This window comes from Apostichopus japonicus, chromosome 21 (assembly GCF_037975245.1).
Source record: "Apostichopus japonicus isolate 1M-3 chromosome 21, ASM3797524v1, whole genome shotgun sequence".
Lineage (NCBI taxonomy): Eukaryota > Metazoa > Echinodermata > Holothuroidea > Aspidochirotida > Stichopodidae > Apostichopus > Apostichopus japonicus.
The window spans coordinates 6,567,248-6,582,105 of record NC_092581.1 but is presented as its reverse complement, the minus strand read 5'-3'; the positions used below and the strand labels follow the sequence as shown (position 1 = coordinate 6,582,105).

At 37.8% G+C, this 14,858-nt stretch overlaps 1 protein-coding gene across 6 annotated transcripts in view; it reads left to right on the top strand.

The window, feature by feature from the left end:
- Positions 1–286: 286 nt before the first annotated feature.
- The window catches only part of LOC139962412 (uncharacterized), a 28,311-nt gene continuing 13,739 nt past the window's right edge, over positions 287–14,858 (top strand). Inside the window, exons 1-4 of one of the 6 annotated variants that reach the window (XM_071962333.1) lie at positions 492–667; positions 1,319–1,523; positions 6,841–6,985; positions 11,769–13,004. In XM_071962333.1, the coding sequence (XP_071818434.1) occupies positions 1,420–1,523; positions 6,841–6,985; positions 11,769–13,004 (1,485 nt within the window). In that variant the 5' untranslated portion in view covers positions 492–667; positions 1,319–1,419. Of the gene's footprint in view, positions 450–491; positions 824–1,275; positions 1,524–6,840; positions 6,986–11,768; positions 13,005–14,858 lie in introns of those variants that run through there. The other 5 variants (XM_071962331.1, XM_071962332.1, XM_071962330.1 and 2 more) reach the window with 5 other exon arrangements.

Below are 14,858 nucleotides of genomic sequence, written 5' to 3'. Positions count from 1 at the left end.
GTTGCCCCTGTAAAAATACTATGAATATGGTTATTATTGTACTCATTTAAATTAAATCCGCTATTCAAATATGAAATTAATCTCTCCTCTACTTTTTGAGTTACCATATATGCAAGTCACGGCCGTCACATTCATACACGCATGCACTCGTACCGTCGCAGATTCTCATTGTCTTGGGCAATGAATAATAAATGACAAAAATGAACGCATAATTCTCGCAGTGACCTCTGTAAATGGAGCTTTCTGTTCGGAGGCTCTACTAGCTACTTCAGAGCTACTTTATGACACAGCGTCCTCTAAGGTGTTGCTGATGTAAACACTCCAAGCGCAGATGCTTAGAAACCAACCATGACCTTTGTTGCAAGGTGCATCGGTGATTTGGTCTGCCCATCTCCAAATGGTTTATAAAATTTCCTTATCAACACCTCTGGCCTCGTTTATTGACTAAGGTAAGAAACTGAATTAATAACAGCCCACGAACAGTATATACTACGCCGTAAGAACCGCTGACTGGAGCAATCATATTCACGGTGGCAAGACACTGTTTCCGGCTTGAATGCAGTCTGCCCTTTCACTTTCGCATTGTAGCGCATACTATAGGCATCTCCTCCTACATTGGAGTTATGCTATTAAGCTACAGTAGGAGCCTAGGACTAACAGTGGCAGAGTAAGCAACGGACTGGCCTAGGAGTAACATTAGGCTAGGAGTGGTGCAAAACCTTTGCCCTCAGGCAAAGCCTAACCTTTTAACCTACCATATCACAGTTACAATAGATCGTTCTATGTCTTTTGCTATCAAATTGTACCAATGCGTGTTGTTAATGTAAGTTGCCTTGTTTACACTTCCTAGTTTAACGAGCCAATATCCGTGTAGGCGATTGTAGTTGTATTACTAGTACTAGTAGCCTGTAACCTTTACTGTAGCTTGTGATAAATGTAAGTGAAGTACATTTGTAAGCAAAACAGTTCTCATACTGACGGAGAGCTGATCATCCATAAATTATTCAGTCAGAGTATTGGAAGATGGTAGATCATCATTAAGCAATATATTGAATACAGACTTGGTTTGCACAATATGCTGGTTGTTCATTTTACAAAGAATCAAGTAAGACAAGTTTGGTCAGGTCTTCTACTTACTACTTGCTAGTAACTAATGTTACATAGTAATACAAATACTAACAAGTTATCATTGCATTAACAATCTGAAACTAAGTGCACATTTGATAGACCAGCATGATTTAATGTTGGACATTCACTGTTACATCGTGATTTCAGTTGGAATATTCAGAGATATTACGCTTTTGGATATATTGTATAGAGGATCAAAGATGATATCAAAGAACTTTTAACCAGATTTGATTGCAAAAAGAAAAAAACAAGGCAGCAACGAACACCCGATGATTAAGTGTGAAATTGGAAATGTACAAGTTTGTGACAGGGAAAAATGGAGGACTAAGTGATGGCACGGCATCTCTTGTGGAAAATGAAGAAGAGTTGAAAGGCAGTTTGTATTTCATGGACAGGTGAGGATTTCCAGAGCATTTGTAGTTTACATACTGTCTTTTTTTATTACTTTTGCATCTTGCTCAGTCTTTTTAAAATATATTCTACAGAGACACTACATTTGTTGCTAAGGAACATGTTTTCCATTCATACCAAAAGAAATATTGGTCTCTATGAGTAAAAACTTATTGTAAAGTAAGATGGCAATATATCTTAGGATACAGTACAGTAGGTTCTGCATTTATTTCTTTTGATTTTCAACCATGGTGGCATGGGTGGGAGGCAAAGTAAACCTACACAATTGGGGCACCTTGTTCAATGTGCATAGTTAAAAGAAAAAAGAATTAAACCAGCAATTGAAACTGGTGTGTTTGTGAAACTGATACTTTTGTGCTTAAAGAAACTTCCAATCATTAAGGTAACCAGTAACTAAGTATTGTAGGTATGAGAAATCAATGAGCTCTTTAACAAATAAGGAAAGCAATAAGAAAGTTGCTTTGAAATACAGAAGTTTTCTATAAACTACAAGTAGAAGTACACTTATATAGAAGTAACAAGTAGATGACTTTCTTTATGACAACTTTAAATGAGGCAAAGCATGTTACAGGAAAGTTTTAAAACCTGCATTTGACTTAATGCACATTGCATCTACATGGAACGTGGAAAGGGCAGCATTATGTGACAAAAAATATGATAAATAGAGTGGTGACTAGGAATACTAGTGTGGTGGCTATGCAACTTGAGTTGTGACTATATAGTGCAATGATGTGCTGTGATGACATGAAATAAGGGTGGTGTTAATATCAACCTGTAATGTCTTGTGATAACTAATGTGATGAGGAGAATACATTCTGTGATGACTACACACAATCTTGCAATGCAGCGCAAATTCATGCAGCGAGACCTTCATATGCAGTGAGAAGTTATGTGTTGAGAAGGTTGGTTGGCAAAACCATCAGGTAAACTGATATTTCAGTAACAATATTTTCAAAATCAACACATGAAATAATAAAGAAATGTACATGAGATGCACTAATGGGTCGATGATGGAAGTTGCAATCTTATTTAAGTGTCAATTGTAGCACACTAGTAATAAGTTCCCTCATGTAACATTCTGCTCGAGGAGAAAGGGTTGCTGTATTGGCGCTTTTTCCTAACATATATGACTTCATGTACGATTTAGTTAGAGATGGAATTCATTCATAGACTTGTTAAAACTTCGAAAGGGAAAATAAATGGTGCAAGACTGGTCTGGACTGGGACATAGTTCATACTAGGGTTTGGTGATATATCGAAAATTATTATTATCCCCATAATTTTTTTTCAAGACGATATTTTTTGAGGATTGAACAAATGACGATAATTTCTTGTGAAAGGAATTTGAAATAATTGTGGGGAAAAAAAATGCCATTCTCCGTTTTATGTGTAAATGTTATTCTAGCATTCCATGGTTAAGAAAGTTGAAAAGAAATAAAGTTTTTAACTTCATTTACTGACTTTTGATACGTTAAAACCCGTCCTTTACAACATTAACTGTATAGAGAACGAAACTCACCTCAAGCCAACTGACTCCTCTGCATGAACAAAAAAATCTATTCCCCATGATACACGAGGCACAGTCTATACCATACAGACATAGCACGATGTAAACCTTGCAATCCCATGTTTTAGGCCACTTGGCATGATTAACTAAATGCTAAATATAATTTCCATGTTCTTGTAGAAAACGTCAAGTTCGCAAAATACAATTAGTTGTGTTTTTATAGTTACGTGAGATCCATAACCGACGAGGTGGTTAGGCTATTTGCTATGCACTTAACTATGGTAGGATATTATTTTTTCCGTATTTTTGGAAATTCTAGAAAATACTTTCTTTTCCCCCGCTTAACACCAGATGTGGTCTTACGGTTTATTCATAAATGGGTGAACTAGAGCCTTGTTTACATGACATTAGTTGCATTTATCACGATATGCCAGTTTTGTGTGAATTTTTGGGTGAACTAGAGCCTTGTTTACATGACATTAGTTGCATTTATCACGATATGCCAGTTTTGCGTGAATTTTTCGAAAGTGTTTTGCTGGATCTTTCGTAAAATTTGAAAGATGTACCAACTTATTTTTCGTACACAATTGGTAATTTCTCTACTGATTTTCAGAGTTTTTTTACAGTCAAGTTAATACATTGTGCATTGAGTATAAACTTATCGCGAATGCAAGAAAACGATGCGGGGATTTCCAGCAGACAAATGTTTTCTTTGCGGGATTACTGAGTCAGTTGAAGGGAATCCCGCACCTTAGAGGGAACACTGAATTGAAGTCAAATTCATACGACAGAAAACGTTTACTAACTATTAAACTTACAGTACAATATAAGTATAAAAAACTGTGGAATGGCAATATTGTTCAAAACATTTCGAGCGAGGCTGATTTATTACAGCAACCTTCCCGCGCTGGGCCGCGTGTGTCCGTGTGGCATTGCCCTTGTGAGTGGGTTGGGGATACATCATTGCTCGTTATAAGCTATTGTGACTAAAATAGCGAGCACGCTCTCTGGACATTTTTCTTTTGTTTCTGAAACTTTTCTTCAGAAATTTTCCTATTGTTTTTACAGATGTACTTTTTGCTCCTTCGTGTTTTTTTAAAGTTTCGTCCCATTTTTTTTTTTCTCTCGCGAACCTGGTTCGGAAGATTCGCAAGGTTTTCCAGCCCTGGCTGATTCCTTGCTTGTTCCTGCACAGATTTACCAGCTCAAAACAACCTCAAAGGTACCAAGTTGGGCTAATTGTCTACGAAGTGGAGATGGGCAGTTGCCACACCTACATTCATGGCGTTTGCTCTGTAGTATTGCTCTGTAGCATTGCTCTGACATGTTGTTCTATCATTCCTTTCATCCAGCGGCAGAGCTAGGGGTATTGGTCAGGGGGGGCAAGAATGGTCTGTAGGCCGCTTTTGACACTATTCAAGTGGAGCGCCACAACAGGTTAGCGTGGAGCGTACAGAAACTTTTTGAGTAAAGATACTCCCTAGATTGCTGGAAACAACCCTTTCCGGGCCTTGCCAATTTGCAGATAAACGAAGAATAAATAGGTGTCATCACCATTTTGTCAGAAAATTACACCAATAACACGTGACAAATGTCAATAGGTAGATGAGAGCGCAATAAAAAGTCAATAATCAAGAATAAGTAAAAAGTAGTAAAAAGCTGAAAAGGGCACCAGCAGTCCATTTGAGTCTGTCAGGGGGGGCATCCCCCCCCTGACCAAATGGACGCTCTTGCCACTGGGTCTCATCCATTGAAGGGAGTTTGCAATTCTAGAAAGTGATAAAAGAGATGCGTACTGACAATTAAACACAGATTTTCTGACATGCTTCTTAAATTTACAAGTGGTATTAGAAAGTTTGTCAGTTTTTTACCACATTTGCAGCACATGAGGGTCGAGCCGCATCTTCCAATTTATGTCATAGCGGTGGGTGGCAGAATAATAGAACAGGGCAGCCCATCCACCATGGCTACAACTGTGGCCTCTTTTAGAAACAGGCTTGGCATACCATGGACGTAAGTCTGAGAGTGGGTGCAGGGTTTAAGAACAAACAGACGATATGAACAAGGCTTCCCATCTTGGCATGTTGAGAACATGTTTGTGGAGGGAAGTAGTACATAGGAAGCTTGCAGGAAGTTGCATAATTTTTGTGTTGATAATCCATGTTAGTGAAAAAGAAGATCTTCATTTTGATTCTATCTGATAGCCAGCGTAATGGATATGACCATTTAATAATAATAATCAGCAGTTAATATTATGTTGAGCATGTAGTATTTGCAGAGCTTTGCTTTGTTCTGCATGAGCTGTAACGACTACAGTTGACTATTAGATAAAACGAAGCTGAATTTGGTACCATCAAGCAATGCCTCTTTAGACTTCATGTAATGGTCCCTTTATCAATCACCATCAACACACAGAAATTACAGAATGGCTACGTAGAGGTATTAGTTACTCTTAATGTTTAACTTATAATGATAAGTGATAACTTTGCCTGCACAGGTGGAAACAGATGGTGCTCGCATTATTGCAAATAGCATGTGCCCTTTGTCTAGGGTTACATAGTTCACCTGTATAGGCTAGCAAATCATATTTAACTTGTTTCTGCAAGTCCTACTGTATCAAAGATTGATTAGTTTGAAGTGTTTATGTAAGATTACAGAGATATATTCATTTTGAAAAGCATTGGAAGTATGTCAACAAGATGACAGTATAGGAATATTTACATCTTCTGTACATTCAGTACAGAAGAGTTTTGCTAAGAGAGTGTGCCTCATCTCTTGTAAACACAGCAAGAAACACTTGTATTCATTATGGTTCTGTCGCTCATCTTAAAGGCTTCAGCAGTGGATAAAGTGTTGCTTCCTCCAAGGTTATATCCTAGCAGAAAAAAAGGGCTCGATGGTGACCAGTTTTATATGATCTTTCTAGAACATGTTAACAATTGGTGTTTATGAAAGTATTAAGAACAGTCCCTGATTGATAATTCATACAGCCATCTTTATTGGCAGCATGTTATCTGTCAAAATTAATCAACAGGTTCATAACATGCTGTCTGCAAACCATCTTTTGTAATCCTTTTGCACAAATGATTGCAGCTCCTTACATGGAATCCTTGGTTTGGGATATATGCTTTTCTTTTTACTGGCTTGATGAAGCAATGTTCTTAGAATATCATTGTCATAACATTTGACCATGTTATCAAATTTGTGTCTGGATTCATACTGTAGTGTGCGCATGATAAAGCCCTTTGTGCTTGAATACAACAAATATGTTACAGTACCAGATTAAAATTGTTGTAAATTAGCAACATTTGAGGCAACTGCCATCTGTGGTATATTTCAGATCGTTTTCACTGGTCTGTTAATCAAAGGATGATCAATTTTAACCATCTTAAAGGGGGATTAACCTCAAACTATATTTAAATAATCATTGTGCAGAGGTAAGTAATTCACAGCAGAAGTAAAACCTCCCACAAATGTTTTTATAAATTAGAATTTAGGCTATAGTTACAGACTGTAGGCAACACTATGAAATTAAATTCTCAATTGTTTCTTCAAAAACAGTGATGGAAGGACCCTACTGGGGGATGGAAAGAGGTGGTATGCATGGTTCAAATGTTTTAGTTAAAGAATAATAATAGCACAAACACTGTCAAACATGACGTTATTTTAGCAAACTACAGTATGTGTACTGGAATTTGTGTACAAGAATATATATATATATTTTTTTTTGGGGGGGGGTTGTTGGTTAGTTTTCCAGTGCTTTCTCAATGTTATCTTTTTTCTTTCTCATACAGTACTGATGAAATGGCTGATATAGATGTACAACAGCACCCAGTGGGGTTGCCAAGAAGTGTAGGATCAACAACACTGAATGATACTTTTGATCTTCAGCAGAACTTTCAGGAGGAAAATGAAGTAAAAGATGTCTCCTTAACCCAGGTAGGTGTCTGCACTGAACAGCATTCAGTGTTGATCTGAATTATAAGCTTATAGGAATGAGATTTACTGTAGGATGAGGTCCAAGAGCTACTACATTACACAGTGATAAAGGAGAGAAACACCATGAATTAACACAAACCATATTGTCATCATGCCAACCGAGATATAAACAATGAGAACTAAATGTTTCAGACATTGGCATTCTCTTTGGCATTGTTTTTGTCTCTGACCCAGATCGTATCCATCAGTTTCTGCTATAACTTTCATACTTTGCACTTGGATTGCTGATGTGTAATATCTTGGTCAAGGTACAGTACAGTTACCCTGAAACTAGTATCTTCCCACTCTAAAACACTGTAAAAGTAGCACACAAGATTTTATAGTATCTAGAAGGAAAGCAAGTTCTTCCAAATAACAATAATGACTGCATACCTGTAATCTTGTGCAATGTGTAATAGGGCTCTCTAACCAATGCCCGAAGTCAACAGATGTCATATTGGTCCTTCCTAGTTCCACACAAACTGGACAAGCTGCCAGGTGTCTGACTGTAGATTATACATCTACAGTATAGTGATTTACCAGTTGTAGTATTAAGTTGGTAAGTTTTGAAGAAGAGAGCTTTGAAACATTTCCAAAGTTTCAAGTGAAACTGATTGTTTTAAGCACCTTAACTATCATCCGACCAGCTGCACTATCACCCAGCATGACAACATGTAAGTATATCCGGTGTATTCACATGATGTGAGCAGTTTTACACAAAGCTGGTGCTTTGATTGAGAGATATGTAATCAGTACAGATTACAGGCATCAGGATTAATATGACAATGATCTCTCTGTATATGTTGGTGATTCCCATTAACCATTCACAGATCTACTCTGGTTTAGTTGACAGTAGTCACAGTTCCTAAAACAACTAACTTAAAATTATACTTTTGCTATTGTTAACAACATCGTGTCCAGACATTCCCTTACTGCATAACCCAAGATGAACAGTTCCCTCTTTGATACTACAGTAAGCAAGAATTAAGTTGTTGCATTCACACTTTTGTCATGACACCATGATGGTGTTACTGCGTTACATGCTAAGTAAATCACATGATGCAGTATTTGTGTAGTTCCCCCTTACTTCTCATTGCACCAGGCGCGGCGAAATGGAAAAAATTATTGGGGGGGCTAATGTGTGGAGACTATCTAAGCGGAGCGCCACCATCGGTTGGCGCGGAGCGTACAAGAAAATTTTGGGTTTTTTCAAACCCCCAGATGGCCGGAAACGGCCCTTCCCCAGTGTTTTACGCTGCGAATACCTAGCCCTAAAATATGGGTCTCAAGCCTGCAATTTCTCAGATTGCACGTAAAAGTCTGTAAAAACATTGTAATTTGTATATTTGATGGTGTTTTAAGAGAGTAGCTATTACTCGTAGTGTACTCGCAAAGACGTTTTTGAGTGTAGTAAGGGCAGTGGCGGAGCTAGGGGTATTGGTATATCACGGGGCAAGAATTGTTTGTAGGGGCGCTTTCAACACTATCTAAGCGGAGGGCCACCACAGGTTGGCACGGAGCGTACAGAAAATTTTTGAGTAAAGATACTTCCTAGATTGCAGGAAATGACCCTTTCCGGGCCTTGCTAATTTGCAGATAAACGGAGAATAAATAGGTGTCATCGCCATTTTGTCGGAAAATTACACCAACAGAATATGACAAATGTCAATAGGTATTATGAGAGCGCAATAAAATAGTCAATAATCGCGAATAAGTAAAAAGTAGTGAAAAGCTGTAAAGGGCGCCATTTGAGTCCGTCAGGGGGGGGGGGCATCCACCCCCTGACTGTATATATATATGGACGCTCCGCCACTAAGCAAGGGGATGTTGTGTTACGCTTACCGGTACTCACACTCACTGCTCCCACTTTTCACGGGGCGTGAAGACGCGGTTGGGGTGACAATGTGGTGTATAGCCAGGGGACGGGCTGAGGGTGCCCCAGCAATTACTAAAATTATTACACCTGTATAGTATACGTGTGCATCGGACAGATCGAAAAGTATGCATTGAAAAATGGGCAGATGCACGTTTCTGAGCCTTGGTAAATATTGGGGGGGGCTTATCATGCATTTGCCCCCTCAACTTTTCCATTGGGGGGGCTGAGCCCCTCAGGCCCCCCCCCCCCCCCCCCCCCCCCCCCCGGTTCTGCTGCCACTGCATTGCACTGATTTTTCTGACTAATTTGAGAGGGAATTTTGAGAGGAAAATTAATATATCATCTACTGTACAGCATACCACATGATAGCTGCAATAAGTGATATATTACATATTGCTCTGCTCAATGACCCATGTACTGTAAGGTTAATATTTTACACTGTACAGTAAATGTTAATGATGTCTGTTTGTACAAGAGTGGTATACAGTAAATACCCCAGGATTTCTAAACAGTATATATATAAAGCCTTAAAGTTTTGATATGTTTTGCACCAATATCCTAACTACTGGCTTTTGCCGATACCGATCCGATGCGGATCACAATAAAAAAAGATAAAAAAAGAAAGGAGTCGAACATTAGCTCATATCTTTGTGAAGTTCCTTTTCAGCTCAATCAATTTGTCCCTGCTCATCCAATGTTGTTTGTTCCTAATGCATTTTTATTATTTGGGATTCTAATAAAAAATATGAATGATTTATGTTTTCTTGAATTCCTTCCTTAATTCGTTAATTTTCGCTTGCAGTAAGACTGCACAATTTTGATGGTAGTCTCACATAGTATACAACAACACTCAAAGTATCCTAACTTGTAGGCCCATAAATGATACATGAGTGTTTAGACAAGTGTGTTGCTTTAGGAGCGTAAGGAACATTTTGTGCAAGTGTGCCAAAGTGAGGGGTTTAGACGATATGTACTGGATGCACATAAAAACTACGGGCCTACAAGCAATATGTGCAAAGCATGAGGGTCCTGCTCAAACTACGATATTTAACATGCCCTTTTAAGAGTTTCCTGGGGGAAATAGACGTTGTTGCTTCTGTCAACAGAAAATATTTAGCAACTATGAAAGGCCAACAAGGTTATCCAATAACACTGGTGTACAGTAGAAGCAACCACTGATGAGCATATTGTCACCAAAAATGTGTGAGCGTGGCTTCTTCTAAGTGTATTTACAAGAACTGTAGTTGCACAGTGTACAAGCATACATGGTTAGCGCTTTTAACAGGTAAAATAGCTTGCACAAAATGATACTGTTGTGTGCTGTGTGGAATGGGTTCTGTTATGTACAGTAGACCTTCAGTTAAGGGCGAAGTTAAAATGTTTATACCACAGGCTTAACTACAGTACTTAGGTAAATTAGAGTGGTGAATTGTGATTCGATCACATTGAAATGCCACAGAATGGGGATTGCTCTCTAGACCAAACTATTATCAACTTAACGAGCGTATGTTTGTTTTAAAGAAACAATATTGGTTGCAAACTATTGGTAAATTCCGCAAATTTGACCGATTACAGACTGATATTACTGATATCAGCAGATACCGATATTACATGCCGATAATCAGTGCAACACTAGTTTTGATAGAATGCCAAACATACTGTAGATTGGACAAAAGAAGTAGCTACAATTACTATGTGCATGTACAGTAACTGTGCAAAGAAATGGAAAGACAATGGAAAACGAACAACACAGAAATGCCATACAGCCAATATAAACATATTACAATTTGAACATGCAGATGGAATAAAGATTGCAGACTTTTGATGAGACAGCTGGGCTAGTCCTTTTGTTTGTGCAGTGTATACTAGACACTGCCTCATGGAGTTTAAGGGATATTCAGGTAGCTGAAGACGATTGATATATTACAAATGTTGGAAAATTTCTGCATCTTTGCAGTACAGTAGGTCATAAGTGTATACTTATAGCTCATCTTGTTTGGCAAAGATGTGAAGTTTTCAAATTGGTGAATGTATCTGACAACTACAGAGTGATATCACCACAGCAATTCAGTGGAAACTGTTTTAATATTTTTCTAGCTCACTTATTCACTCAGGAAATAGTATTTTTACAACACTGGAATGTCCCTTTAAAGGTGGGATTTGGGAAATATAAAAGGTAGAAGGAACAGAACAAGTCAATTGCAATATCTAGTTTTTCTGATTAGTTATTGTATCTAGTGCCGTGCTGTGTGATGATTGTCAACACAACAATTCATAAATGTCATCTACTGTTTGTTCTCTGTTGTCAGAGTCCATTCACTACCACATGTAATAAATTTGTTGCAAATTAAAATGGTTTCTCTGGTAACCAGTCTTGCATTAAGAACTTAGATTTTATTAAGAAAGTGAGACTTCATAGATCACTGAAGCTGGATAGTACTAATTATTAGTTATGAAAATTGAGTGAAACTGTAGTACAGTAGCTGTACAGATTGTGGCTCTGTACCTCTGTATACTGCTTATATCTGTATTACTGTACAGTCTGGTATGTGTAACACTTTAACAAACAGCAGAATAAAGTTTTAGTATACTGTAATTGAACTTCTGTATAGTTAGTTGTTTTAATTAAGTCATTCATTTTGGCACTTGTAGTTGGGGCTAATGGCTCAAGTTTTGATGTGCGATGAAATTTGCTAGTGTGTTTTTATGCATCTTAAAAATCAGTGTGTTACCCCTAATTGTGCTATCCAGTATTAGCAATGCAAATGCTAGTAATGTTTTTCTCTATACTTGTCTTCATAGTGTGACATTTCCAGAGCATTGTTGTTATCCATTTTATCAGTTTTGTGATTTCCTTGTTGTTGACAGGACCAGGACAGTGAAGAAGATGATGAGGGAGATGATTGGCTTATCCAAGAGGAACTTGCAAAGCTGAGAGCAGAATGGGATGACTATGTTGACAATTTGGATGGAGAGCTTGAAATGGAAGATTACCCTCCTATTGATATGAAAGAGAGATTGCGAAAAATTAATGAAGAATGGGGAGCTGAAGAACTGGTAGTTAGAACAAACACAAAAGTGAACTTTAGTGAAAATTTGGTGACGTTTGAAGTTCCACCTCCTGATCACATAGATGACAATGACAGTGATCTTGAGATAGAATACAGAGTGTCTCAAGTTATGAGAGAAGATGATGATGATGATGATGAAGAAGAAGAAATGATAGGTGATGGTGATAAAGAAGATGAAGAGCACGAAAAGGAGATGGATGTTGGAAATGATGTTCAAGGGGAAGGTGATAGACATGGAGATGTCTCTGATATGTTTGCCAAACAGCTCACTTTAAGTGAACAAGAAAACAAGGAGGAAGAAGAATTAAGGACAGACTTGAATGAGGATAGCAATAAAATTCAAATTACAGAAACTAGTCCTGAAAAAGTAGTCGAACCTGAAAGCTTTAATCCTGAAATTGAAAACAAAGAAAATACAGAAAGTGAGGTTAACATTATTAGTGAGACAAACCCTGCTACTGAGGAAAAGAAACAAGAAGAACAAGTCTTAATAGAGAGGGATGGTAAATTTGAGTTGAAGAAAGTAAGTGAATTAAGTGCTGAAGAACGTAACATTATGGGACTAGGTTCACCTAGTGAAAAGAATAGAAATGCAAGTAATGAAGAAGGTCTGGCTTCACCTAGTAACGGTGAGGATGATATATCTTTAGAGGAAACTCCAAAAAAGAAAGAAAGGCCTTCCACAGCCAAGACCTATCAGTCAATCCAGAGACAACCCGTACAGAAACGGAGGATCCAGTCTGCTAAATCAACAACATATGTAACACAAGAGAATTTGCAGTATGACAAACCAGAAGGTTTCAGCAAGTATGGTCTATCTCCCGAACAGAAGGAATTAAAGAAGAAACAGATGATGATTAAGAGTCAAAGGTTACAGGACAAGAGACAGAGGGAGGAAGAGGAAAAGAAACGACAACAAGAAGAGGCAGACTCAGCTTTTCAGGCTTGGGTGAAGAGAAAACAGCAAGAAACCATCGAGAGAAAGAAACTGGAACGTCAACAACAAAAGAAAACAGAGGTGAAAATACAAAAGGTAAGTTAAGCTGCCATTAATGATTTATAAACCAGATGCATGCAGCTAAACTGGTGTTGTTCCTTCAGCTATCAGAGCATTCAAATGGCATGTTTTGGTACAGTAGCAATATGATAAGTCTAGTGTACTAAGCTTGTTAGTAAACCCTAGGAATTCATCGTTCACATTCTTTTAATTGAGTGATAATGATTATGTTTTTATTACTACTTCACTAACATGATATACTTAAAATTAAAGAAGTGTAAACTCTGATGACATAAAGTCAGTTTGACAGCATCATTTTGATAACTGATGCAAACTGAATTGTCTTTTGCTGATTTATAAAGACCTATACTGTTAAACACTGTAAAGGTCTACAGTTTTGAGCTATTTACTTGTATATTAATTGCGGGACTTCTTGCAAAGGGATCCTAAACTATGGAGTTGGTAGGAATTCAGATGCATATGAAACACTTATAGGCATCATCGATGGTAAATTTAGAATGAACCATGGGCATTGACCAGGAAGGGAGGCAGATGGTCTACAGTGTTACCAAGTTAGATTAGGTAGATTGGAATGTATATTTAATGGCAAGGAGTAAAGTATGGTTCTTTGTATTTACTCTGCTCCTCACTTACCTGTCTCCTCACATCATCTACATACTCACCCTCATGTCTAGAGTGACCTGGTAACCTTTGACATAGAACTTGCGTGGGGATTAGTGTTCGACAGATTATATGATAATCGGTTATTACCGATTACCGATTAGTTCATGTGACAATCGGGCCGATGCCGATTACAGATGATTTCATCGTTTTCATGGAACTGGCCTAATATATGATTAAGTGTTATGCATGATTACCAACTTCTAGGCCAATGCAAGCAAAGATGTAAATGCACGAACGACTTACTGTTTCACACTCAAGCAAATAAAGAACATTGTGATACGTAAATAGGGCGCTGTACGTTTATAACGATGAGTCACAATATTGCAATCCCACCACAACACAGTAAATGGTAGTGCTGTACAGACTACAGAAGGGGAGAAATAATAGCCATTGGCTACTAAAAGCAAAAAAAAAGTTAGGGCCAGCGTCTACAACTGATATTAGAACCATTATCAGTGTTGCAACTCCAACGTAAATAAAGTGAAAAGTAGACAGAACGGAAATAAAATATTCGTAATTTCGTAATCTGATATCGAAAAATATAATCTGATATAAAAAAAGTTTTCAATGATTACTATATATGCGAGGGAAAACTTGGGATCGAACGTCGTTTCAAACGATTATACACAGTAGGTCAATGGCGCTTCTCCATTGACTTAACTACATGTGAGAGAAATCACACACTAAAGTCCCATTGACTTTGTCGCACGTGTCAGTGGAAATCAGACTTGCTTTAGTCGGTTGCGGGAGTTCAGTTACTGAAAGGGGTTATTTTAGCACCTATGGTACATGCGGTCAGGGAAAAATATTGCTTCGTGTTTTTTGCAAAATTATGCCTAAGTGTGTTTGCCTAATCACAAAATATTGTAGTGCAGTAGAACTACTGAGGACTGTCGCCAAACATATTTAGGGATTTTTAGGAGTATTTGGCGCCTTGATTTCCTTATTTTATCGCATTTATTAAATCTTGGGCGCATATGCAATCTGAACAGTTATAAGGCTGAACCGTTCTCTAGCCAGACTAGCCTAATGAACGTAGAACTCAAAATGAACAAAGCCTAATGTTATCGTTTTCACTTTCCTGTTTTCACGTACTGTACGGTGAAACAACCAAAGTGGTTAAAAAGTATATTGTTTTGGTTTTATATTTTGTCGAGACAATAAATCTTTCTTATCAATCATTTAACATGGATAAAAGGAGGTTTG